Consider the following 27,947-nt stretch of genomic DNA (forward strand, 5'->3'; position numbering starts at 1 on the left):
TAGTAACATAATATTCCTTACAAAGAAGCCAAACAAAAAAATCCGTATCAAGTCTGTACAGAAGAAAAGGCAATATTTTAACAATATGTCAGACAATAGTGCAAATGTGTAAATATTTAAAATGATTTTCAAGCTGAAAAGAAATATGCCTGGTTAAATTGTAACTGTTGAAGCACACTGTAAAAAAAAAATTGGCAGCATTATAAAAATATTAATTTTTCAGTGTCAGTGAAGGTCTTTCTGTCACTTAGGAATATAAAGTCTGGTGACCAAGTGTGTTTGAAAGCCGAACCAAATCAAACCAAAACTGACTGATGAATGTATGTGGTTCTTCATTTTTTCTCAAAAAATATTTTTTCCAGATTCTTCACAATTACAAAGACAGTATGGCTAAAATTTAAAAAGCTGCTGTATAATTATTTTTTTGCAATCAATTTCCATCTACAAGTCTACTTCTAGAATAATAACAAATTTATCTAAATTTTGGATCAGAATTAAATAGCTAAGCACTCTGACACTCTTAATTCTCTAAGTAATGAATAAGTATTCTAAAGCTGAAGGATATCTCACAGATACAACATGCCATAATCACACACATCTGGGATGGCATGAGATACCGAAAATGGGCAGCACAGGAAATGATAACTCATATTTTACAGGAAGGAATTATATAGAATCATAAAACCATTTGGGTTGGAGAAGACCATTAGGATCAAGTCCAACTGTACATCTAACACTGTTCAATTCCACCACTAAACCATGTTGCTAAGAACCTCATCTATGTGTCTTTTTAACACCTCCAGGGATGGTGACTCCACCACTTACCTGGGCAGCCTTTTCCAGTGCCTGACAACCCTTTCTGTGAATAAATTTTTCCTAATATCCACTCTGAACCTCCCCTGGCACAACCTGATGCCATTTCCTCTCGTCCTATCACTTGTTACTTGGGAGAAGAGACCAACACCCACCTCCCTACAACCTCCCTTCACGTAGTTGTAAAGAGTGATAAGGTCTCCCCTCAGCCTCCCTTTCTCCAGGCTAAAGAGCCCCAGTTCCCTCAGCTGATCCTCATAAGACTTGTGTTCCAGAACAGGGGGACAATCACTTCCCTAGTCCTGCTGGCCACACTGATACCAGCCCGAATGGTAAAAAAACACCCAACAAAACCCCCCCTATGGCTAGACAACCTCACATTTGCAGGGAGAAACTGGATTATAGTGCATTAAATACATGAACATGTTCTGTCAGTGCCATAGTTGAAACGTGGAGATGGAGGAAAACAGGCCTTGGAGGCAAGAAAAGCAGGAGTCTCAGATCAGCTGTGCATACACCTTAGCGGGTTCTGCATAGAGTGTGTTATTGTTAACAATGAAGGAGGAAAAAGTACTCTAAGTCAAAGTTACCTGCCATGCTTTGCTTCCTTATTACTGCTTGGAAATGCAGAAGTGAAGAGCCTTAATACATTTGGGTAATGGCTCCTCCATTTTTTGTTTTTGTTCTTAGCTGTGAGCTCTCATTTCACTATATTCTGATTATTCATCATGTAATATAACTGGCAAAAAATTAACTTTACATAAAAAAAGAAAAGAAAAATTATGCTGTTTGCCCTTACAACAATGGGTCTCCCAGCCATCTGAAGAACAAAGCTGCATTTAACAGGTGATGATAGCTGTGGCCATGAATATTCATCACAACCTTTAACAGATGTTTTACAAAATTCCCATAATCTGATTCCAAATGAAGAATGCATACGTATGCATGAAGCCTGGTATTACAAGCATTTCTGAAAATCTGATTAACACTTCCTAATGACTCATGAGTTCCCCAAATAGCTATACCTCTAACTCTGTAATTTTAGTAAAGCCCAAATAATAGAGGTTAGAGTGTTACACCTCTTCTCATGTTGAATTGTGCTTTAAATCCATGAAAGGCTTAACGGATACTGAAGGAGCCTATCCATAGAATTTTAAAATCACCAAAGTTGAAAAAATATGGCCCATGAATCTCCACATTCACTTTGTAACAACATTTATCTATGTTTCTTAGACTAAGCAAAATACTTCATATGTAAACAAATCAGAATGGATAGAATTGCTCACTGTAAATGCTGTAGAACCTTCCAAAGGCAACATAATCTGACATTTTTTATTATTATATAATTGGTATATTATTATATTATATTATATTATATTATATTATATTATATTGGTATATTATTATATTATATAACTGGTATATGCCTCAAGGCATATCAGGGATAAGAGGGTCATTAGGGGCAGTCAACATGGCTTCACCAAAGGGAAGTCGTGCTTGACCAACCTCACTGACTTTTATGAGGACATAACAAGATGGATAGATGATGGCAGAGCAGTGGATGTGGTCTACCCTGACTTCAGTAAAGCGTTTGACACAGTCTCCCACAGCATCTTTACAGCTAAACTGAGGGAGTGTGGTCTGGATGATAGGGTACTGAGGTGGACTGCAAACTGGCTGAAGGAAAGAAGCCAGAGAGTCGTGGTCAATGAGGCAGAGTCTAGTTGGAGGCTTGTATCTAGTGGAGTGCCTCAAGGGTCAGTACTGGGGCCTGTATTATTCAATATATTCATCAGTGATTTGAATGAGGGAATAAAGTGTACTATCAGCAAGTTTGCTGATGACACAAAGCTGGAAGGAGTGGCTGATACGCCAGAAGGCTGTGCTGCCATCCAGCGAGACCTGGACAAGCTGGAGAGTTGGGCAGGGAAAAATGTAGTGAAATATAACAAGGGAAAGTGTAGAGTCTTGCATCTGGGTAGGAATAACCCCAGGTTCCAGTATAAGTTGGGGAACGACTCACTAGAGAGCAGCGCAGGGGAAAGGGATGTAGAGATCCTGGTGAACAGCAGGATGATCATGAGCCAGCACTGTGCCCTTTGTGAGACCACATCTGGAATATTGTGTCCAGTTCTGGGCCCTTCAGCTCAAGAAGGATAGGGAACTGCTGGAGAGTCCAGCACAGGACAATGAAGATGATTAAGAGAATGGAGTATCTCCTTTATGAGGAAAGGCTGAGGGAGCTGGATCTCTTTAGCTTGGAGAAGAGGAGTCTGATGGGTGACCTCATTAATGTTTACAGATATATTAAGGGTGAGTGTCATGAGGATGGAGCCAGGCTCTTCTCAGTGACAACCAACGATAGGACAAGGGGTAACAAGTACAAACTGGAACACAAAAGGTTCCACTTAAATTTGAGAAGAAACTTCTTCTCAGTGAGGGTGACAGAACACTGGAACAGGTTGCCCAGAGAGGTTGTGGAGTCTCCTACTCTGGAGGCATTCAAGACCTGCCTGGACGCCTTTCTGTGCAACCTCATCTAGGTATTCCTACTCTGACAGGGGGATTGGACTAGATGATCTTTCGAGGTTCCTTCCAATCCCGAACACTCTGTGATTCTGTGATTCTGTGGTATGCATTGATCACCAAGAAAATTATTTTAAAGTAACACATTTTTATGTTAAAATTGATCAATGTGAAAATTTAAATTTATAATTAAAAGAAGCAACCAGGGAGCATGACAGCATATCAATAAGCATGCTAGCAAGTTTTCATAATATTCTACCTTCATAAGGTAGAGGGTAGTATTTCTACCTTGATAAAAAGTAGAAAGATTACATTTCCCAGAAATAGAGCTCTATTAAGTTGGAGTGTACAATACACTCAAATACAATAGGTACGATAAAGCTACCAGGGTACTTCCAAGGCTTATAAAGTGATTTGCCTGATAGATTTTATTTAAAACATGAAAACATTGTTGATAAAAATTATTCTTCTTCAAAATCTAGAATTCATAATTTGTTTTAATTTAAAAAAAATAATTTAGAATTAAACATATATTCTAGTTTTACTGAAAAAAAGGAAATGTTTTCTTTTCATGGATTCCAATGAGATCATCCTCACAACATCAGGTTATGTTTTCTGACTAGAGATTAAAAGAATTCTGTACTGTTAAAACAATACTTGAAATAAATTGGAAGTAAGAAAACATTTATCCTCAAGACATGGCAGAACATGAAGGTATTGAAAGCCACAGTGCACCACATTACATTACTGTTGATTTAATGGGAGCTTTTACGTACCTTCATTGCACTGAGTACAACATTTAAAATCAAGCACATAGCTGTTAGGTAGAAAATAATTAATACTAAGCATAAAGAGACATGCAGGAAGGAAAAATAGCTGCTTAATGTAGCTATTTGCATTTAAACTCACAACCGCTCCAAATACAATGTTTTTTTTTCTCTACATACTTTATTACTTTATTATCCTGTCCATATTTAGCTATTCTAGATAACTATTTATTTAACCATTTCCATTTTGCTCATGAAACTGTATTGTTATCATATTCACTCCGCAATTTTCTCTTGGACCAGTCAGGAAAAATGGTATAGCAAGACTTAAGGAAGGCCAAGAAAACAGTCTTTAGGTTTATACAAAGGTTGGGATTCTAGTCAAAAAGACCTTTGATTTAGACTCTAAGGCAGTTCCAGTTATCAAAGACCCTGGGAGATCACTTGTTACACACATTAGGACATTAAATGCCCTGTTCTCAAAACACATATATCAAACTAAGCATAAATCTCTCAGGGTTACTCTATTTATAAATTAACTTTTGTATCAAAAATACAACTGTAAAGACAACTGATTTTGAATGATTTTGAATAAGACAGAGACACAAAACTTCAGTCTTGTAAGAGAATATATGTTTAATACACACTTTTGCTATGAGAAATAAGAACATATTTTAGACGTTTGCTGGGATTTGTCTCCAGGTTGACTTAATGACATATTTTGCACAATTTCTTCACATAAAGTGAAAAACAAGGCATTCAAACTCTCAGCCAGCTTTATAAAAATGATGAAGAGGAGAGGAGAACTGACAAACATGCCTAAAAACATATGTGGCCAGTTATTTTTTAATTATTATTTCTGAATGTAATTACACCTTGCAAAATACTTTAAGCTAGCAAAAATCCAAGCAGTTGACTCCCTTTCCTTTTCTTGAAATTTCTTTGGTTTTCTTTGCATTCTTTGGCTTTGTACATCAATGTGATATTTCTAAGTAATTTAGTTTAATTTACTCCTCCATTCCTCTAGCTGCTTTGATAACTGCTTTTAATGTACATTGCCTTTATAAAAAAACCACAAACAAACAAACAAAAAACCAAAACAAACAAACAAACAAAACACACACACAAAAAACCACCACCAAACCAAACCAACCAACCAACCAACCAAAAAACACATGACTCAACCCCCCCGCAAAAAGCGCACCCCCCCCCCCCCCCCCCCCCCCCAACAATGTGTTGTTTTTACCTTTGCTTCAATTTGTTTAGTATCTTGGTTTTGGAACAAAAATTTTATTTTGCTCTTCCCATCATCTGAAGAACCTTTGAGCTGGGAAAACTTGTACCTCCAAAGTACAGCCTAGAGGAAAAGTAAACAAAACAAAACAAAAACACATCAAAAAACATACACAAGCAAGCCAGTGTAGATATAATTGAAAATTGTATTTAATTAAATCAATTTAGTGTCATGTGGTCTGATGTTCCTTTGATCATATGGATTTATTATACTTTGGCAGTGTCTGATTCAGATCTGTCAGATGACATTTGTGAAATTTACTCTGGAATTCCTTTATCTATATTTAATCCCAATTAGGAAAAAGGTAGGATTAGTAAATTCAATGTCATGCCAAAAAGTAAAGATTTTTTTTCTCTGACAACCCATGGATTTCCTACTCCATCTGAAGTGGAAATCTGTTTTAGAAGTCCTCTCTTTTTCTTTCCACATTAAAAAATTAGTTGTATTAACATAATGAGCATATCAAATTAAAAACAAATATATATTTTTAAATTATAAAATAACAAAAGGACACCCTGTAATGAGCAGTGATTTTGAGTTTACTTATGAGAGCTCTCATAAGGAATTTGAGCAGATCATTAATTCTAAGCATATCAGTGGCCACTCATGTAATTATATTATGAACTACATTGTGTTTTGTTGAAAAAAAAAGACAGATTGCTCTACAGAATAAACATGCAATTAAAATGTACAGTTGGTTAGAAAAAGATCTTCTAATACTTTTTATATATATCTAATGGTGACTTATGTAGAAAAAATACATTTCATACTACTTTGCTTAAAGTTGGAAAAGAACTACTTTTTTTTTGTTTTAAGTCTTTTTAGCCTCACTTAACGACATCTTCCCCTTTCCATATTTTGAAGCACTAATATTTTTCATTGTGATTTCAGTAGTATTTTACATAATTATAATGCCGTCATCAATCACATTGTGTTGTTACTTTGAGAAGACATTAATTTCACATGCACTGGACAATACAGGAACTTATGGAAAGAAATGCCATTCAATTTCTTTTGTCTAAGGATTTGTAAATGACTATCTCTCAGTGGCACAGGACAACACTTCTATCTGTGCCCTTTGTCTATATCTGTGAATGATTTAGTATCTACTTGAAATTAAACAGAACACGAGGGAGGTCAAATTTTTAACTGTCTTAAATCTATGCAGATCCCTTTGCTTCAGGATGTGTTGATATCTTCATGTTAATAAGCTGGCAAAAATCTTTAACCTGCATCAAGCTAAATAAAGTTAGCTGTGTTTGTGTTAGTAACTTGAAGAGGAAAAAGAACCAAAAGGAAAGTATTTTAACTGTGTATAGTAGACAAAGTAAGCATTAAAATTATTTCCCCCCAAATTCTCTATATATTTGATTCTTCCAGGTAAAAAAACCCTAACCTCAGCACCACTTTAATTCTCTTTGTGGATGTGAAAGGTGAGTTCCTATCTACCGTAAACAGAGGTAAGGACATTCTGTTTCAGGTAAACTATAGGGATTTGGCAATTTGTGTGAAACTATATCATATTTGTTCCAAATGCTGTCTCCCTGAGCCCACCAATCTGTGCTACAGAAAATAGAGTAGCTTTTCTCATCTCTCAGTGTGTACTATTCCTTTCACCTTGTTTGATCAATGATGTTTACTTATGTCCTGTAGATAGTGAGTTAAAACAAAACAAAACAAAACAAACCAGTATAGCACATAGGTGGCCAAGCTTCCTACCTATATTTTAAACTCCTCTTTTTATAGACCTATGTAACTCAAGTAATCTTGTCAGAAGATCAAGACAATTGCTTTTCTAGAGGAACAGGAAATCTATTTAAGCATGTCATTTCCTAGATGAGAGATGTAAAGGGCATTGATGGTCTCTTTATCTCAGGAGAAAAACAATCAAAAAAATGAGCTATCATCTTTCTCTTCTCTGATGATGTATGGGGAGGCCAGGAGAGAGGTACAGTAGTAACAAGGACTCTTAGATGGGCAGGCAAAATCCCACAATACCTGGCCTTATTCCCAATCAGATTATGTGTGAGTGAAGATGGAGAATGTACAGAATTGCAGTACTTCGGCATTTTCCATGCAGCTTTGCCACTCTTTTCATTCCCACTCAGAGGAAAGAGAATGACAGTCACACCACACCACTGACATGATTCAAGAACACACTTCAGTTTATGCATAACGTCACTTTTGGAGAGCCCTGTTTAGCAATGACTCTTACTTAAGTTGATTGCAATTCAGGTCTATAGTGTGGAGGGGATGACATCCTTCTTGAGACTAATCCCAACAAGACTGCACTTCTTCCAGCAGGACATTGTGGTTTCCTATGTTCTGGGTGTTGCTTTTATTTTTTTGTTTTTGTTTTGTGGGGGTTTTTTTGTTTTGTTTTGTTTTGTTTTGTTTTTTAGGGGGGGTTGTTGTTGTTTTTTCTTTTAATGTTCATTACTGTAAAATGCATATGCAGTGAACAGGAACCAGAGCTCATAGTGCCAAAGCAGAAAGAACAAGCAAGACCTATTCACGTAAGCACCCAGTTTCATAGAGATGTGTAGTTGCAGCAATTATATAGACACATCAGAGAATTTCACATATTATCTTCCATGTTCCTATGGGCTGACTTCATGGCCACAGTGCTTGCTGTGGTGACTGTTCTGAATTCTAATTTTAAAGGCTAATTCTCCTGCACTAGGAACAGGCACCCTTTGGGTCACTGGTCTATACCATTGCCAAAGCCAAGTGAATCATTTTTCCATGTTTTTGAACATGACAGTTCCTCAGAACCATTTGTTGAATCCTTGCCCCAGGGAGTTAACATAAGTTGATGATTTTGCACAAATATAGATTTACTTTTAAACAATAAGTACATTTGTAAAACATGTTGGCTTTTCAACAAATTACCAAAAACCTAAATGTGTGTTGTATAACTTATTCTCTTACCAGTTTTTATGAATTGTTTGTTGCAGAAGTACTGTTTCGAAGGTGCAGTCTTAGTGAGCTCAGCACCCTATTATACATTCTTATAGGGTTTCTTTTAGTTAATAAAACCAGCCTGTTCTGTTGAAGTGTTTTCTTATATAATCCTTAGTAACTGTGTATAACCAGAATCACTGAGAATATTTTACAGCATTATATGCAGCATTTTTAGGAAGCAGTAAATTTTTGTTTGTCCTAAATTAGATTTGACAGATGGACCAGGTAGCAATTCCTTTTAAAGTGCAAATTGCAAACAAATTCAAAAAGATTCTGTGGTAGATGCTGGAATCAGCTACTCCCAAGGATCCTGATATGCTTCTCAAGTCAAGGCACACAACCTTATCATGCCTTGATGGAAGACCAAGGTGAGAACTCAGTATGCAGTACCTATTATCTTTAAAAGGGAACTCTCAATCCATGAGTAGAGACAGAACTTGTGAATAACAGCAAGCAGTACAATTTAGAAACTGGTGACCAAGTTAATAGCATATACTGAAACTACCACTGGCTTCATAATTTGCTTACATCTGGTGTGGTCAAGGAAAACCTGACATAATTACTATATGTACAATGCATAACATTGAGAACAAACAATAAGATATATATTCTTTTCTCAATTATTATTCATAGATCACTTAGGCTGTGTTTTACATTTTATAACATTTAATAAAGTTAACTTTAAAGAATACCAGAATGTAATGCAAACAAATAAACAGTGCAGACAAGTCAACAAATTAGATTTAAGACTTCTCTTGAGAATATATTATATTATTGCAATAAGAAGTCATCAAAAAATGAAATCCTGGCTTCACTCAAATTAATAGGATTTTTTTTCCTTTGACATATGTGGGACCAAGATTCTCCACTAAAACTTTTTAATGAGAAATATTTTATTTATAAGTAATCATCTGGGACTCATTTGTTCTAGTCTTTGTAACCAAATTACTGACTATTATCTTCTGCTAGTGTTAATTTGCTATAATTACCCACGAATGCTCTCTGCTTGCATATTTTATTTTATAGATGAGATGTAAATGCAATACATAAATGTCACATGGAAGAAAAGCTACTGACTTCAGTACCTGTAATACTTTGCTGATGTTCCTCACAGTAACACAAATTAAGAAAGTTATATTGTTTCTATTCTTAGCACTAGTGCTAAATCTAGAAGAAATATTCTGCAAAGGACCTTAGAGAGTATTCTCAAAATTATATCATATGTCAGTGTACTATTCACTTCTGTTATTTCAGAATACTAGACTAAACTACATACAATGTTGATGAAATATTTTTTCTGATAGTGCAATGAAAACAAGATCACTTCCCATCTAGATAATGCTTTCAGAAAAGTGGCAATGCATCATAATTATCTTAGTTTAGGGTATGACTGAGAGCATAGGTTAAGGTTTTGTTTTGTTTTGGGTCTTACCATATGCTAAGGAATATGCATAGAAATATGACTGTGACTAATCCAAGGGTCTGTGATAGCTATATGATTTAGCAAGGATATACTGGGCATTTTGCATTGACATTAGGAAAGAAAAGCTGTATTTTGTCAATTTGAGAGTCTCCTACCAGAAAATAATTTATTTGTGTCCTATGGCTTCAGTGATGAGCTATCTTCAATTCGTTACTAAACAGTCTTGCTTCTTCTATATTATGCACTGTGGATCAATTCTGTTGTTGTAAAAAGACCATTTATGCTTAATGAATTTGTGAAATAGTGTTTGCACCACATACTGCAATGGCACCATTTTACTTGCCAGTGCACATCACTAAATATAGGTTTTCTTTATACTTTCAATTGACATGAATAATATAGGTTTTACTACATAATAGTAAAAGAAATTGGGCTTTTAGTAGGATGCTTGGAAAAAAAGCTCAGAGCCTGTCATTGTTTTATAATGATTAGACAACTACATCTCAGACCACCTGTAAATGGTGGAGTAAATAAAGAAACCATCTTTGTTAAGGGAAGAATGTCAGAGGTCACTTTTCAAATATTAGTTTCAAGGAAGCACTTTATTGTGTTTTCCACTGCCTCTTCAAAAAGATGTAGTTGTACTTTTCCAACACAACCTCCTTTATTCTTGATACTCTGAATGATAAAATAATTCTTCCATTTAGCTTTTTAAGGCATCTTTTTACCATATATATTACAGAATTATGCTAAATTTCAACTGACACCTATGGAGCTAATGTTGTCATCTGACTAACAAGTGACACTCCTACAAGTCAAACTAAATTAAGAGCAGATGCCTTGTAAGTCCTTATTTTCAAGACTTGAGGTAATTGGGTCTTTGGGCACCTGGGATACACCTTAATTTGGTTGTTTGACTCACACCTAATTGAGAAGGATTGCATTCTTTCAAAGTGACGCTTTATCCATACTGATAGTAGCAACAGGGAACTAAGCAGGATTAAGATCTTGTTCATGCTCAGTTCTACCGTGTTACTGGTCTCTGGAGAGTGTCTTACTACAACAGAATTATAGTCCAAGACAATTTCCTTTGTCAACTGTTGTAGCTTTATAACTGTAAAAAGAAAGACAGGAGAGGACACAGAAGATACAGAACAAAAATGAGAAAGCAAAAAAGCAAGAAAGTCAGCCCTGAATAAAATAACTCTTCTTGTCCATTACTGAAGTTACATCAACTGTTAAAAGACTACAGTTTATTTGCTTAGTACTGATGGATAACCTACTAACATTTGGTTGTTTCTAGCCACACTACATAAGACTGTACAAACTACGCTTGATGGCTTATATTAAAGTTATAGTAGTTATTTGTTCAGCATTTCAAATTCTAAGCAAAGAATAACTATATGTTCACAAAAGTTACATTATTAGATCTCCAACCCAAAGTGAGTCTGGTTTCCTTCTACCTTCCCTATTAGTGAACTTTGGATATCAGGGGTTTTTTTACATGCTGTTTTATTTCACTATGCTTGAAGATGACATGTTGCACGAAGAGACAGACCTCAGTGCATTTATCCCTAGAAAACATGGAGTTTGTTCCTAAACAAATTAAGAGCAATTCCATTCTGTGTCATTTAGTAGCCTTTCAGTATTAAAAACAAATTAAATATATTGTAATCCTATTTCTTGTTTACAATGTATTCTCTTTTTTGATGAAATGTGCAAGTTGTCCATGAGAGAACAGGTGATAGGTACATTGAGCTTTGTTGATATGCACCTTATGGGCCATTATGGAGGGTTTTGTTGCCTTGTTCTAGAATCATCATATAATTCAACAGCACCTTATTTTCAGTCCTATAAGGGATGATTGTTTTCTCTTCTGGCAAATACATATTTTTGACTGCTGCTTTAAGGAGCAGTAAATTTGATGGAGTACTGACATAGCACTTTGTACAGTTAGGTATATTGCAATGTACACTCACACATATCTATACATATATTATTCATACAAGTTATGATGCAAATATGCATTATAGAAAATAATTTTAATGAATATGTCAGTATAAACAGAATCATATATAACATACATATGTCCATGTGTATACATCCATACACATCTACACTTGAATGGTTTTTTTTTTGTTTTTGTTTGTTTGTTTGTTTGTTTGTTTTGTTAGAATCATGTTAAAAATAAGTTAGTGAATGCCACTTGAATAAATACTTTTATACATTGGATCACTTTCAGAATAGTAGATAGAAGAGCTTCTGCACACATATTGTTATGCTTCTTAATCTATCAGTCTCCATCCTTAATTCTTAAGGTGGCTACACTGGCCACAAAAACTTATTTGTAAATGCTTACCATGATATCTGTATATGTCCATACTAACATAAATCATCCACAGAAGAGTTATATTTGCTCATTAAAACACTGATGTCTATATAATAGCAAATGTTAGAGAAACCATAGAATCATAGAATGATTTAGGTTGCAAAAGACCTTACAGAACATCTAGTTCCAACTCTTTTGCCATGGGCAGAGACACCTTCCACTAGACCAGGTGGCTTGAAGCCCCATCCATCCTGGCCCTGAACACTGAGTTGCTGTGGTATAATTGTACAGGATTTAGGAAAAATGTTTTCCCCAGTAGACACTGATACACAATGCTACAAAAATGACCTAGGGTAAAATTTGGTTTGTAACTTCTAACACTGCAACAGAAATTTTTGCATATTTTTAGAATTTTCATAATTAAATCAAAACAAAACAACATTTAGAATCTGAAACCTCTCAAAAGAAAAATTATGTCTGGAGTAGAGGCTGTATAATAAGACACATTGTAGTGGAAGGGCTAACTCAACAGAATCTGTAAAAAAATTAGGCAGCCAAGAGAAAAGTATTCTCAAAGATTAATTAAATTCACTTTTAGGAGAACACAAGCAAGCAAGCAAGAGGGAAGGTCAATATAAAGATGTACAGACATCTTGTATTTCAAACAATGCAAATGAAATTGCTTTAAAGTTGGTGGACATTTTTTGAAGAAGTCTCCAGTGGAAGAGATGCTATGGGGACACTCACCAATGATCAGATTTAAATTTCCATGTACGCAAATGAAGAACTACATGATAGAAACTAGTCATTGGCCTATATGTTGCAGTTCTCTTTGAAACTATACATCATTAATTAAAAACAAAACAAAACAAAACAAAACACTTTGCACTGGAGCTTTGGCTCCAGAAAGTGCTACAGAAGAACAAGAACACAAGTATACATGTTGCTACCTTTTAATGTGTAGGGAAAGGAATTATTGTCTGTCTGTAATTACATTTGGTAGTTTAAAAACTGTTCAGCTGATCTAAGAAATATTTTCTGAAATGTTGGAGGAAGCAGCTGTAACTAGGCAGTCTTAAAAACTGTTCATTCTCCTTTCAGGAAGTCACAATGGTTTATTACAAAGCAACATACCAAATGCTCTAAATTACGAACTGCTGTTGGCTGTAAGAGTTATCCATCAGAAAATGAGTAAGAGAAAGCCGGGGATATGCAGCAGAAACAGCTATGATTTATGTCAGTACAGTTATAATCACATCACAGCACATATTTGTTCTGAAGAACTTGGTTTAATACTTTGTATACTGGCATTTATCATAGGTCTGTGCAGACACAGAAACAATGTTTTTATCGAAATACGATATGTTTGACTTGAAATACATTTAGCACAGATGACAGCTTTTAGCTACTAATTTTGACTTACAATTTCAATGTACATGGTTGTGTGTTATATAAACATTAAATGACAGTAAACAAGGAAACAAGCCACACAGAGGTGTACAGCTTTTGACTGGAAACCATAAGCATAATGGGAGTCATTACCCTCTATAAAGTCATTTACAAGCACTCGTAGTGAGTTTGGGTTTTAGAACATTTGTCACATTTTGACTGCAATTTGTCAGGCATGTCGGAAAAAAGCCGATTAACTTGAAAAGTAAGAGGGAAAAAACAATTTAAATATTGTTTGATTGCTTAAATAACTTGAATATGGGAATAGCTGAACAACTGTTAAAATAATGAGTTGAAGAACTTGGCTTTATTTCAGTTTATCAGTGATCATTCATTACTGAAAATAGCTCACAGTCAGTTCAGTAATGATTAAGAAAGAAAACTTCTAATACCATGAGCACTGTGTTAAGTATAAAATAGATATCACTTGAAAATTTACTGAAGACCTAGATTAGAAGACTTAGATTAGATATAAAAAAAGAAATTCTTTATGATGAGGGTGTTGAAGCACTTGAACAGGCTGCCCAGAGACTTTGCCCCACCCCTTGAAGTGTTAAAAGCCAGGTTAGATGAGACTTTGAGCCATCTGACCTAGTGAAAGGTGTCCCTGCTCAGGGCAGAGTTGTTGGAACTACATTTTACATAGTGAAACAGGCATAACTGCTATTGTCAGCAAACTTGTTAACATGCTCTGTTGGTAGGTACATTTTGTGAATGATGAAATCCATGACTGAACAAAACTTCTGTACTACAATGACTTTGAAAGATTTTTGAAATACTGATCATAAAAATTCTTAAAATTTATAAAGAATTATATTTAAATATTTTTAATGAATGATATGACATTTTAAATAGGGTTTAATACTGAGTTTGTTAATTCATGTGACAGTTTCTAGGACTTCTGTAAAGTCTTAATGCACAAATGTATGTGTAAATATTCATAAGATATAGGTAATTTAACTTAAATTTTATTTGTGTTATCCTTGTCCTATAAACTGATTTCCATTTTTTATTGTTTCCTCAGATTTTGAACTCTTGATTCATACAAACTCCTTCATTAGGTGGAGAAATAATATTTTTCATTTTTTGTGGTTAAACACTTCTAGTTTATGTTTCAGTTTATGTGAATATAGTAATATTGTTGAAGAATATTACCAGCCTAGATACAACCTACATCTGCCATTGTCATAATTAAGAAATTTGAATGAATTTTTGGCTCAAAGAATGGTGACCTTTATCTTTACGTAAAATGATGGAGAATAGGTAATGGTTTTCCTATTTAGGTATCCATTAAGGTATCCATTAAAGTGTGTTTTGACAATTTAAACTATAGCTGTCATTGGCAATGTACTACATGGCATTATATAGTACTGTTTCTTTTATCTTCTTCTTTTATGCTTTAAAAACCCCATTTGTGGATGTCTGATTTGTAAGTGAGGTGAAAAAAAGAAGGTCTTGACATCTTCATACTTCGTATTATGTTTACAATGGGTTTTATAGTTTCAGTTATTGCTATTCATTTATTTTCTCAAATTTCCAGTATACAGCTTCTCCATGGCTAATGAATGGATTAGTATGTGCATATCTCTGGTATGCATGCCATCTAATAGATCAGGCATTTTTAACACAGTGCCTTTATCTTAAAATGTACTCCCTGCTTGCCTGTTTTTCTGTATCAAAGAAAATGGAAACAAATCCTTAAGCCTTCAGCATTCTTCCCATACAGACTCCTGAGCTTTATCAGCATGTCCCTTTCTCCATTCAGGACAATAAAACTCACTTTTAAAAGAAAAAAATCAGCAAGCATGCAGGCAAAATTTATTTTATCAGTCTAAAATGAAGACTGAAAGTGCAAGAAACACAGAAAAAACATGGACAGTGGATGTGGAGCAGGTGCAAGGGAAACCAGGAGATAAGTGTAACACTGAAAAATGGGAAAGAGTATTTATTTGCTCAGGGGGAATAACTTCTGCCACAGCATGCAGCTCCGGGGTGGTGTCAGTAGCTTTGAGGATCAGAGTCACACAGCAGGGGGTTGGTGATAGAATTGACAGATTAGCAGCAGCCCCCTGCTCCTCCTTCCAACCTGTATGTAAGTGCAGTGAATGAGAGTACTGACCAACAGATTTCTAAGGCTGCTTTGAGTCTGATAAATCTTTTGTGGGCTGCTACCCAGTGCAAGGCTGGCAGGAGAGAAGGAAGAAGAGCAGCACAGTATGTCAGTTGCAGATGTTACAAAATATTCTAAACGTTCTCTAGTAACAACTACAGTCTATTCACTGCAATAAAAATGTCTTCCAGTTCATGAGAAGATCTACACTTGGCTGTTCTGTTCACATAATGCCTATGAAGCCCTTCCTTTCCTGAAGGAAATTGCTTCACACCTCTGCAACCCTTTCACACATTGATAAAACCTCTTTCAGCTTCTGTAAACCTATCCTCTTTCATCAGACCCTCGAGATCCCCAGACACTCAGCTGTGGTTAATGCTTGGCTTAACGTTTCAGAACTTTTTGGATGCTGAGGCTAGATGCCAACCCAGAAGGAATAAATTAATTCCAAGTTTCCATGGCTTCACAGATGAAGGAGAGAGGAAAAAGCAAAATTGCTTTGCATTCTGACAGTGCTTTATGTGCCTTCTCAAACTTAGGGGATATGGAATATGGAAAACTCCTTGGTTTTCTTCTGGTTGTCATCAGATCATCAAACTTCACTCTATTTGTCTTGCATTGTGGATCTTCTGCTATTTGGGTTGTGCAGTATGGTTTTGGTTTGAGTAGGTTCCCCACCTACTCTATGGCTGATGCGCCATCCCTGGAAACATTCAAGGCCAGGTGGGACAGGGCTCTGAGCAACCTGATCTAGTTGAAGATGTCCCTGATCACTGCAGGGGGGTTGGACTATATGACTTCTGAAGGTCACTTCCAACTCAAATTATTCTATGATTCTATGGTTCTATCCAGTCAGGATTCTTCTGGCTTGAAATGGAAATTAGATGTTATTTTTTTGCTGCACTTGTTCATGTATTTTTAGTACTACCACTGTGACTTGATGAGGAACATGGGGCTGCAGGAAGAGAAGAACTGAGTGCAAATCTGCTTGCACTGTTAACAATGGCCTTAGTGCTTCAGTAGTCAATTGTAATACTTGAAATATTTTTCTGCTCTTTGCTATGAAAGAAAAAAAAAAAAGCCCACCTATTTGTGAGGACAAAGAAGAATCTCTTTTATAAGTAATATTGTTCACCAAGATGAGGTCTCCAGAAATTTTGTACAAGTGGAAAGGCATAGTGACTAGTTTGAGAAAGTAAGACAGTGAAGTTATATCTCTACTAGAGCTTTTTTTCTATATCTGGAAATCTGCTATACATGTTCTGTGGACACACCAAAAGAGTACTATATGCTTCAGCCAATGAAATGTGTATGAAGGCAGTTGTGCTTGTACTTTCCTACGTGAAATTCAGTGTGTGCTTGTACTGCAGAAAATGGCTTTGAGGGAGTCTGAAGTCTTTTGAGAATAAGAGATATGCAAGAGCTTTGAAGGAGATGCAAATCACCTTTATAAAAAAGGATTGCTAGATTATTATTGGAGGGTGGGGGGAAGCCTACACATTTTTTTCTGAGCCACTGCATTTTAATTCTGTTTAACTGATATTTTGTGTCATACATCCTAAGTTGACAATAATTTATTTCACTGATGAATTATACAAGAACATTTGCTTAATAAAAAGAAATATGTATACACAAGTATTTGGACTTCATATTCACCACACTTTGTGCAAAAAAAAAACCAGTGGAATGAAGTAGGAAGTATAAAAGGGTTCTGATTAGTAGAGTAATGTGATGGGAAGGGTTGACTTAAGACAGAGGATAGGGGTATATTCTGGAGAGAAAAAGGCATTTTCAGCAATTGCTGGTGGCAACCGTCACCTATAGCATCTCAAAGGAAAACAGATGCTGAAGAGAAGTGCAAGTCTGAAAAATTATTTCATGTTCTTCCATAACAGCAGTGTCAAGTAGTAGCAATAAAGCCTGCGGCAAATACTGCTCCATTTTCAGACCGACTCTCACACCTGCTTACATTTTAGTACTTCTTAGCAATTAGTGCAAATGCAAACATGCATAGGCACTCAATGATTTTACTGAGATTTGGACCTGCATTAATATAATCTGGAAATTGATGCAGTTGACATACCAAACTACTTAATCAAGTGCACGGAGCTTTTTTAACGCTGATGGGAAAAACATAAGACATACAGACTATTGCTGATTTACCTTTTTACAGACACTTGAACAAAAATATCTAAAACAGACTAGGAATTGCTGTAATAATACACACTCCTACCCATGAAACAGGAGAAGAAAAAAGTCAAGTTCTTGTCAAAGCTCACAGATCAGTCTGAAACCAAGAAGACTGTTTCCTCTCAAAAGCAAAGATGTGCTAGCAAAAGAAACATCAAACTGAGTCACTCTGGCCTTCCATGTGAAATTAAAGAATGAAGACCTGATGCCTGTTCCAGATTGATGTTGGTATTGACTTGGCAATAACAAGCACATCACAGAATACAACTTTTCACACCATTTAGAAATAATTTCTGAGTTTAAACTAAAGCAGGAGAGATTTGACATGAGATGATCTCTGGTGAAAATACGTACATTTTAAGGATGTACTACTTATCACAAAATATAAGAAATAAAGAGGAATAATAATAAAATGATGACAACAAGTCTTAGAACTTTACCTTTGTGGCAGCATCAAAACAGACAAAGCCCATGCTAAAGTCAATGGTAAGTCCCATAAGATGACTCTCCAAAACACAAGCATATGTCTTGCACTGTAAAAAAAAAAAATAATCAGATAAGGTAGTTATCGCAGAACACATTTTTTCAACTTCTTTCCAGGACCAGTATTTCTGTCTTTATTCTAATGTTTATATCTCAAAATTATTATCAGAAATAAGTCATTTGTATGTAAAAGGGCCAACTGATTGCCAGCGTATTTCAAATCAAAGGATGTATATCAGTGATGAAGTTTTCTAAGTATTGTAAAAAGAGGCTTTGCTTCTGTTAGAGAAGAAATAAATCAGAATCAGAATTGCCCCAGTGGTTTACCAATGACAACTGCTACAAGGGAGGTTTCATTATTTTCAGACTCCTGTATTTGTTTTGGAACCCTGTAACACCATCTAACATTAATATGTTCATTTAGCTTTTTAGAAAAAAATAAATGCATCTGTAAAATATCCCTTTGGTATGCTGTTTACTGCAGTTTTGTGTTGTTCTAAATCTCAGCAAAAAAGGTAGTATTTCATACCATTTAGCAAGTGATACAATCATATGAAATAGGTTTTTTCTTCAGCTAGTGGACCAATACTTCTCAAAGTTTTCTATAAGAAATGTTGAAATCTTGAAAGACGTTCTAATTCTATGATTTTTTAAATCTATGCGTCTATATATTTCCATAACATCATACTTCAATACATGCTGTGAGACATCTATTAATGTCATTTTCAGGTTAAAAAAAAATGCTGTGTCTGAAGGCTAACTTCAGATACAAAATGATAAACTTGTCTTTTTCATCACAAGATATATTAAAAAGTTAAAACATTTCCAAATCTGATCTAAGTTCTTTAAAGAAAACATTCTTATTTTATAGAAATTATACCCTCCATATTAAATGAAATATATATTCTTAAAATGTTTCTATAGGCACTAGGTATACCAAATGAGAACAAAGATCTGTAATTCACCAAAGAACTAAAATATAAATTGTAAAATGGACACAATGTAAGTTACTAAGTTATCAATGTTACAAAAGTATGTATTATTACTTTTAGCATTTGATTATCAAAGATTAATCAGATGCCTTTACTTATACATTCTTTGGGTGGGCTTTTTGGATTCTTAATGGTCTTACCCAGGACATGGGAAGCTGAAAAGCTCATTAACAGACATTGTAATGCAGGAAAATTGAAAAGTTCATAGCTACATAGTTTCTTTGATCATTTCAAGTTTTAGTCTCTCACACTTCAATATAGATGTATTTTCTGGAATGGGAATATTTGTGTGAACTGCTTTCATTGACCAATTAAGTCTCAATTACATACAAACAGTTGTTGGATAATCTTTGTGTGCACACCTTGGAGTTCTACAATCCAGGTTTCAAATACAGTGATATCCATCACTGAAGCTGAAGAACATTTTCCGATAGTAATCAGTGGGGCACAAGTCTAGCATTTAAGCTGGTCTATAGACAAAGCATGGTCATCTATAGCTCAGAAGTAAAAACAATCCATGACACATACCTTACACAATGATTTTGCATTATTGCTCAGTAACGGTAAATCATATGTTATTGTGTGATCCACAAAAGGTGTTCAAAAACTATAAATGTCTGTCAGTAAATGAAAGGTTTCCTACTGTTGCTGTTGAGGTGGAAAACAGTGACTGGTCTATTTTTGCAGCTTCCAACACTGAAAGAACTTTATGTACTTCACTACATGTATAAAATCTTAATTCATAAACCTTGCAATTTTTAATTACAAAATCAGTGATTCAGCTGTGTGGTCTTGCAGTCATATGGTATTTGTGTTTATACTAGCAAATAAAAGTGGCTTATTTTTGGAGCAGCTACACCATAAAACTACTATGAATATGTAAACTTTGATCGTAAATCGGTGTTGTTAGAAAAGGAGACAATACTGCCTTTGGCAACATCTCATTAGTAGAGGAAAAGAGTGTAAAGTAATATATTTCACAATGACTTAATGAATTTACATATGCAAAAATGTTCAGTTTTTGCCTGCAAAGCAAAAACTGTATGGTTTTGTAGAATTATCTTGCTAATTTCCTACAAGATGTAAACTACATTTTTATTTCTAGAGCTCCAATATATCTAGAACAGACATAGAGCCTTTACTGAGAATTAAAATTTGACAAGGAGACAGTATCTCAAATTTAAAATATGTATTGCTATATAATTCATCTGACCTCCCACCTCAACACCAGAGATCAACCTACAATGCACCATGCAGCACCACACCGAGCTGGCACAGCTACCTCTAGAACAGTATTGCCTAAGCACAGCTCTGCGCCTGGGCCTAAATGAGAAGTTAAGATCTATGAGAAGGAGGTTCAGCCTTGGTTCTATGCTGCACTGTAAAAGCAATCTGCTTCCTAGACTGAAAGCTCTTTCTGCAAGGTGGTGCAGTTTGTGGAGAAATACAATCTGGTTCAGCTCAATGTGGGTACCAACAGGAAGAAACTGCATTGTAAGGTACAAACCATCAGCAAAGCAGCAGATTCTTTACTTACATTGAAGACTAGCCTATGCCCTCAGACAATACATTCATTAATGTTCAAAACAATCAACTGAAGAACAAAATGTGAAAATAACAGAAGGATCTCTTTTATTAACATTTTTGTTTCTTTGGGGAAGAGTGTCCCTTGCTTTCTGCATGTGTTGTATGCACTTGCATATGACTGGTCACAGGGCAGAGTAGGAATATGAGCTTTCAGACAGTCATAAACTCTGTTAAGATTTTTATCATCTTTATGGTCTTTAATTCATCTTTTAATTCAGGCATTTGGAGAAAACAAAATTGTATACATTCTCCCCAGGAGACTTGATAATTTAAAATTTCTTACACATTTAACACTTTAAATCATTAAAGGTGACTGTTAATAATATATACTGTGGATGTTTAGCTTCAGTTGCTGATTTCTCAAATATAGCTCATGAAAACCATGTGAAAACTGAATAACCCCATTCCCAAAAGAAGCAGAAGATATTTCAGCACTCATTTCACGTTCTCACAGAATACAGAATCTTGAATTTGGTTTATGAATAATTCAGCTTGTTAGGCAGGGGCCAAAGGAAACAACCCAAGGTATTATATTCCTCAGACTCTACTCCCTCAATACATGTGGTTTAAATTATAGAAAGAACGATACATTGTAAATCTAGTGTAAGCTATCTCTGAATCTAAGGGAAATAAGACTACAAGTCCAAGATTTAACTAAGACTTTCAAACTCAGATTCAACTTCAATGGAGACAAAAGTTAAAGTACTGTAACACAAAGCAGCTTACACAATGGCCCTTAGACTAGGGAACAAGCAGCTACAATACAAACAAGAAGGACAGCACAAAAAAAAAGTCACAACAGAAGCAGTGAAAAATTTAGCATGAAGTAGCAGGAACACAGAGGGAACCTGACAATCATATATAATTGCACATCATTATGCAAGCTATTGTCATTTCAGATTTTTACTACAACAATACTGTGAGATGGTAAGGAAAAATATCTCCATTTCAACTGTACATGTTATTCTTTTTTTTAATAGTTAATTATGAAAATGGATTAGCATCTTACCATTCTAAAGAAAAGTAACTAAAGTGTGAACGTAACACACCATAATGACACCACTACAAACAGTAATACATATGATCGCTGAACTACTATCAGCTTGATTGTCTCTTCTCTAACATATTCCAGCCCTAGGAAAAACAAAAAACAAACAAAAAACAAACAAAAAAAAACCTCAAAACAAACAAAACAAACAAACAAACAAAAAAAAAAAACCTGCCTAATTCATGTTTTATATGTATCTTTGGAAGAAGCTATGAATTAGGCTTAAACAGAATTCATTACATATTTATAGTGAGGTGCTTAGAATATTTTAATTTGTGATATATTCTTTAGAATCACATCAGAATAGAGCCCTGAATAACCTTCCACAGAGGTTAATGCTGGTACTGGTATTATTTGTATGATTATGTAACACTACACAACACATTTGAATAATTTAAAATGGCAGTTTTAAACTGCAGTTATATTTTCAAAATTACACAATTTAATAGCAAGACAAACCTGCACACAACTGTGTTATAAGTCACATGAAATGTGAATATTCTTGTGAATATGATTGCATAAAACAAAATTTTAGTAAAAATGTAGAGCTGATATTTTGATATTGAACTTGTCACCCTTTTATCTCGCAGAAAAATGAAAGAACTCACTGGAGACAAATTATGCCAACACTTAGTCAATTCAGATTTTATCTGAATGTGCAAACTGGTGGATGAAAGCAGTAACAGACTGATGAAAGAAAAATGAGGATGCCAAGACCAGTTATATTAAAAATTATTCTTTTTTTTTTTTTCACAAACTGAGATATAGAGAGGCAAGAAAATAGAGAAAAAATGGTTAAATCATAAATGTGAATTTCACAATAATCTATCAAAAGAAACCTGTTTGTCCACTTTCATAAATTTGCTAAAATCAATCAGTCTCAGGAAACCATTAATTTGAGTTCATAACTGCTACTCTGAACATCACTAGAACAAAAAGGAAGGTAGAAAGGTCAAGTTTATTAAGGAAGTGATTTTTGGGAAACATGGAAGTAGTTTGGAATAAACGTAATTCTAAAACTCCAGAGAACTAGGAATTAATCAATATTAGAGAAGAACAAATATGAAGTGGCTTCTGGGCTAAAAGTTATTCAAGAAAAATGCCATATATTCTTTTACTTACAGCATAGTATTACTTCAAGAAACAATGCAGCTGCCAGTTATATGAGAAAGACAAAGCCTCTTCAACTATTTAGTAGGAGAGGATATGTATTTTGCAATTTTTATACAGAAAAACTACACTTGCATTTTTCAGTATTACCATCAGGGTTCAAGAGATAAGAATAGCTCCTGTAAAAGGTATCAGAGTGCATGAACTTAAAAGTTGAACCTTTTTCTACTTCTACTCTTCCAACAAAGGTAGTATGCATTAAAACTTACAGCAGTGTGTTTTTTGTAAAATGGATCATGATTAGTGCATACTAATTCCATCTGCATGTATTGGTTTACAGGTCAGAAGAGGCCTAATATATACCTAACTCACAGTCTGTCTAAAGAAAAAACTGTCAGAGCTTGTGTTCCCAGGAGAATGCAGAAGCTGAGTATGGGAAAAGTGAGCATTAGCCAATACTTGCACAGGCTAATATGCTAATATGACTTTTATACATGCGTATACAGAACAACTCATGGCAACATCAACTAAAGCTGCAGAAGGTCAGAAAATTTCTTAAATTGTATCAATATTTCATATAGTCCTGATCCGTTAATATATCAAAAAGTAATCATCAAGGTAATTGTTCTCACCTGTATCCGTTCAACTTCTAAAAAAGTTGCTGTTTGGAAGGCTTTTTCCCATAGTGTTAGGTCAGACTCTAGTTCCACAGAAAAGTAAAGGTCTTCTCCAGATTCAGACTGGACACTGAAGCAATGTTTCCGCCGGTCCAGTAGATCACTGTCCTGATGAAAACCTGAAGTTATATAATCTGGCATACATCAATTAATATTTTTAATTGCAAACATTTATGCCTCAAAACTAGCATTTTAAAATGGCATTTTTAACAACATAAACCCGTAGTAACTGCTGAGAGCTGAGGAACTGAAAATTAGGGTTTTGGTCTAAACATTGACTTTCAATGAATTTTAAACAGAAAACCTATGTTCAGAATGGTACGGAACAACATAGCATATCTGGCATAACTTCCAATATTTTAACAAATCACTTCTCAAAAATGTTATCAGCAATAAACTTTTTATTTCAATAAATGCTATAATAGGTGTCCACTTTCTTTTCACATGAGAGGAACACAAAGATCAGTTTCTCTCACCTATTTGACTCACCTACCCTATTCTGGAAGGCTAGCCAAAGGAAGCAAGAGATTTATTTAAGCTGTATTATAAGTCCATCTGTCCTATCTTCCCTACAGAGGCTAGACATAACAAGTTCATATTTCTGGTGGCTTAGAAAATACAACATCAAATTTGTCTATAGCTGCATACTTCCAGTAGAGATTACAGTGGCTGCCAGTGGTTAGGTTGCTGTGTTTAGACCTGAAGGAGAAGGTTACTTTTGGCTTCACACAACACCACACAATGGATATCAGGTTTTAAATATATAATATGTAATGATTTCTAGCATTTGTACTTGGCACTAAATCAAAGAATAACCAAGTTAATCAGGAAGTCCATCCCTAAAATGTTTTCAATTTTTTTTTTTTTCAATACAGTATGCTTTATGCTAAAAGTCTTGCATGCAATTCAACTTTGCAAAAAAATACTCTTGCAGAAACCATTTTAATTAATTTTGTCCCTGCTATGGCAAAGCAGCAGTTACCAGCTCACCAGCTGTCCTTGCAAATACATCTGGAAATTTGAGTAAATGTAGCTGGGTGCAATTTTTACAGTGCTACCCCATAGCAGAGGACAGTCATATGAGGTATTATTTTCCTGCTTAGTGGTATTACATTCTACTTGTAAAAATACTTTGGTGCAAGGCCCCCTTTAGTACTGCTTCTGCTCCTTTTTGCTTCAAGATCTTTCTTTAGTCTTTCATTTGTTCTCAGGTTTTAAAAAGTGAAATCTGTATTCCAAGTATATAGATCTAACCATGTTTCCATTTGTAAGATGGAAAAGTATAGGGAACAATATGCAGGGCAAGCTAAACGATAGCAATCCAAAAGCCCTTGAAAAGATGGAAATTTAAAGCAAAACTTTTTCTTAGGAATCCAATTGAGAATTGCCCAAAAGACTCTGCAAATTGAAGGTAAACTTGTCAGGAGTATAAAAAAACAGGTCTGGACTAAGCAGGAATCTTCATTAATTAACTTTTACCAAATGGTTACTTCAGCTAAAATGTAAAATGTCATTCTACTCATTTAAGAATCTGCTATGACCCTGTATTTTTATAATCGCTTATTAGTCAATGATGGACATGAGCTAATTTTATGTTGATTTTTAAAGAACTCTTTTATACTGTTAAGGATTAGCTGTACCATTTGCCCCTGATGCTCTCAATATGAATTAATAGATTCTCTGAAGAGGAACAGCCATAAAACTTGCAGCAGTATGACTCCTGCTTGCCTAATTAATAACGATGTCCATGTTAAGTGAGAGTATTAAATTTGTCTAAGGGAACCAAGCATGGTTCATTAGGCAGGTCCTTTCAAATTAAGACGGAATGTTGCTTTATCACTAAGTAGTGACATCGCCTTTTCTTCTGCAAAGGTAATCTCTTCTCTTTTGAAAGACTGCCCTCTCCAGAAACACCACTGTTCCTTTTTGATTACTTCTATATATATGTGTATATATATATATATATGTTTTTTGGTTTTGAGATTTTTTGTTTGTTTGGGTTTTTTTTTTTTTTTTGTTTTTTTTTTAATGTTGAACATAGTAAATACTGATACTTTGGCTGTTATTTACATCTGCTGAAGTGGAAGATACCCTCAACTTTTACTACGGTCAGTGAGAGTCAAGTTGTCCTATTCTACAAAGTTCTATGCAATAAAAACCAAAACTAGGTCTAATAGTTTCATGCTCATGGCATGATTTTTACCCAGGAAATGCTCAAGAACTATCTGGAAGTCTGGTTTACCTGTAAAGATATATGTAATATAGTGAGTAATTTGGCAATTGAACTGTAAATATTAATGACATTGGCAAGCAGTTTTTGACATGAACAACAATTCATGTAAGATGTTCAAAACCATCCTAATCAGATTTGTATACCTAAACAGATAAAATAGACCTTGACTTTTGACATAATTTTATTTCAGTTGTTGAAATAAATATTCATGTTCATTATATTAATTATAATAATTTGTAATAATACACAGATAAGAAAGCAAAGAAAACATGTTTTCTTTTTTGACTAGTTTAGACAGTCCTGCAAATAGAAATCTGCCATATCCTAATCTATATTCAAACTCAGCACCTAAATTCTCTGAAGATAAAAAACATTTTCTCATCAAATCAAGAGTGCAATAACTCCAAGGCAACTTTAAGAACTAATTACATCACACCTTTATACTTGTGCCCTGATTACTTTACTGTTTATGTCTCCTTTCACTGTATCAGCTACATCTACATAAACATGCATCCTTCTTTCTAAGCGATTCCAACGTTCCACTTCTTTATCTGAAACTTTGGGAACACTTCTCTTGAGCATCACCATTAGTTGCTATGGAGATAGTTCTAATACAATTTACAGGCAGCAGGGAACAGATTCACTCAGAGTGAAAAGAAAAATCCTGCTTCTCCAACATATCTTCATTAATCACGTAAAAAAAAAACCAAAAACCAAAACCGAAAACAAACAAAAAAACAAACCACAAAAAGAACAAAACAAAACAACAAAAAAAACCCCACCCAAAACATGCAGGCATGCACATGTTTGTATATATCTTATTTACACCCTTCTGAATTTTAATGTTAAAAGCTCTAAGAAAAATGTTGACATTGCATGTGTATATATATATATATATGCATTGAAGTAAACACAGAATTCCAGCTGAACTAAAACTGAACAGAATATTTTTCACTGTTCAAGGTTTATGAAAATATGTTTTCTCAAGGGGAAAATTATTTATAATAACAGGATAAATTTTAGTTTCAATTAAATTTCCATTAGACAGATCTGTCTGATTGCTTGAGAGAAATAGAAATGCTCATTTCCTGTAACCTATTAGGTACAGCACTAAGCTTGAATTACTTTTGTATTCTGCCAGATAGGAAAATTAATATCCTATTCTGGTTGATTAAAAGATGATGCAGTCTAAAACACTCTTCTTTGAATCAGAGCAAGAGTTCAAACAAAGGTTTCTCCTGAGTCAGTGCCATAATTGTGCCTATTTTGTAAAGATCTCCACTCAGAAATATGTTTATTTTAATGTCATATGAAAAAAAACTTTCCAGAGTATCCTCATTCATTATTTATATTTCACACCTTACTTCTGTTCTTTTTCATCATTCTTTTGGCCTTACATTAAAAGTTGAACTGGCTTTGCTGTGAGACTTATAACTAGAAAGGCAGTAAAAAGAAATTTCTTAGAAGAAAGGAAAGCTGATGCCTTTAACCAACAGGTTGCAAGAGTCATTTAAACATGTATTTTCTGTATCTGTTATTCTTCTTCTCTTCCTCTGTGTGTTCATCTTGTTATTTTTTCCATGAAGCAGGATCAGATTCTGAGGTTGGCAGTCACAGCCCAACACAATTTACTTATTTTTTCCCCAAGAGACGGCAGTTTATGCTACCCTAATATTGCATAAAAATATCTAGAAAAAGTTGTAATTTTTTTAATTAAGAAAAAAAAAACCAAAAACAAAAACAAAACTCTTTAAATGGAAATAGAAAAAGCCTTACTTAATAATTTTACATTTCAAATATTATTTGCCCTTCCTCTTCTGAATCAAATAAAATGTTATCAAGCCTTCATACAGTGGTAGTTGTCAGGTATCTAACAACACTGCTTCTTCTTTCAAAAAAGACTCTTGCATGTGCTGTACAGTTACAGGAACATTAACATCTTTGAGACTCAG

General features: G+C 34.6%; 1 protein-coding gene across 1 annotated transcript in view; it reads right to left on the minus strand.

Annotated features, from left to right (window-relative positions):
* SNTG1 (syntrophin gamma 1) overlaps positions 1–27,947 on the minus strand; it is a gene marked incomplete at both ends in the record, with an annotated part of 148,441 nt that overhangs the window by 5,151 nt on the left and 115,343 nt on the right. Inside the window, 3 exons of the mRNA XM_080339988.1 lie at positions 5,353–5,463; positions 18,306–18,398; positions 23,718–23,870. Of these exons, the coding sequence (XP_080196114.1) occupies positions 5,353–5,463; positions 18,306–18,398; positions 23,718–23,870 (357 nt within the window). The remainder of the gene's footprint in view (positions 1–5,352; positions 5,464–18,305; positions 18,399–23,717; positions 23,871–27,947) is intronic.

The sequence above is a fragment of the Nesoenas mayeri genome, assembly GCF_963082525.1.
Source record: "Nesoenas mayeri genome assembly, chromosome: 2".
Classification (NCBI taxonomy): domain Eukaryota; kingdom Metazoa; phylum Chordata; class Aves; order Columbiformes; family Columbidae; genus Nesoenas; species Nesoenas mayeri.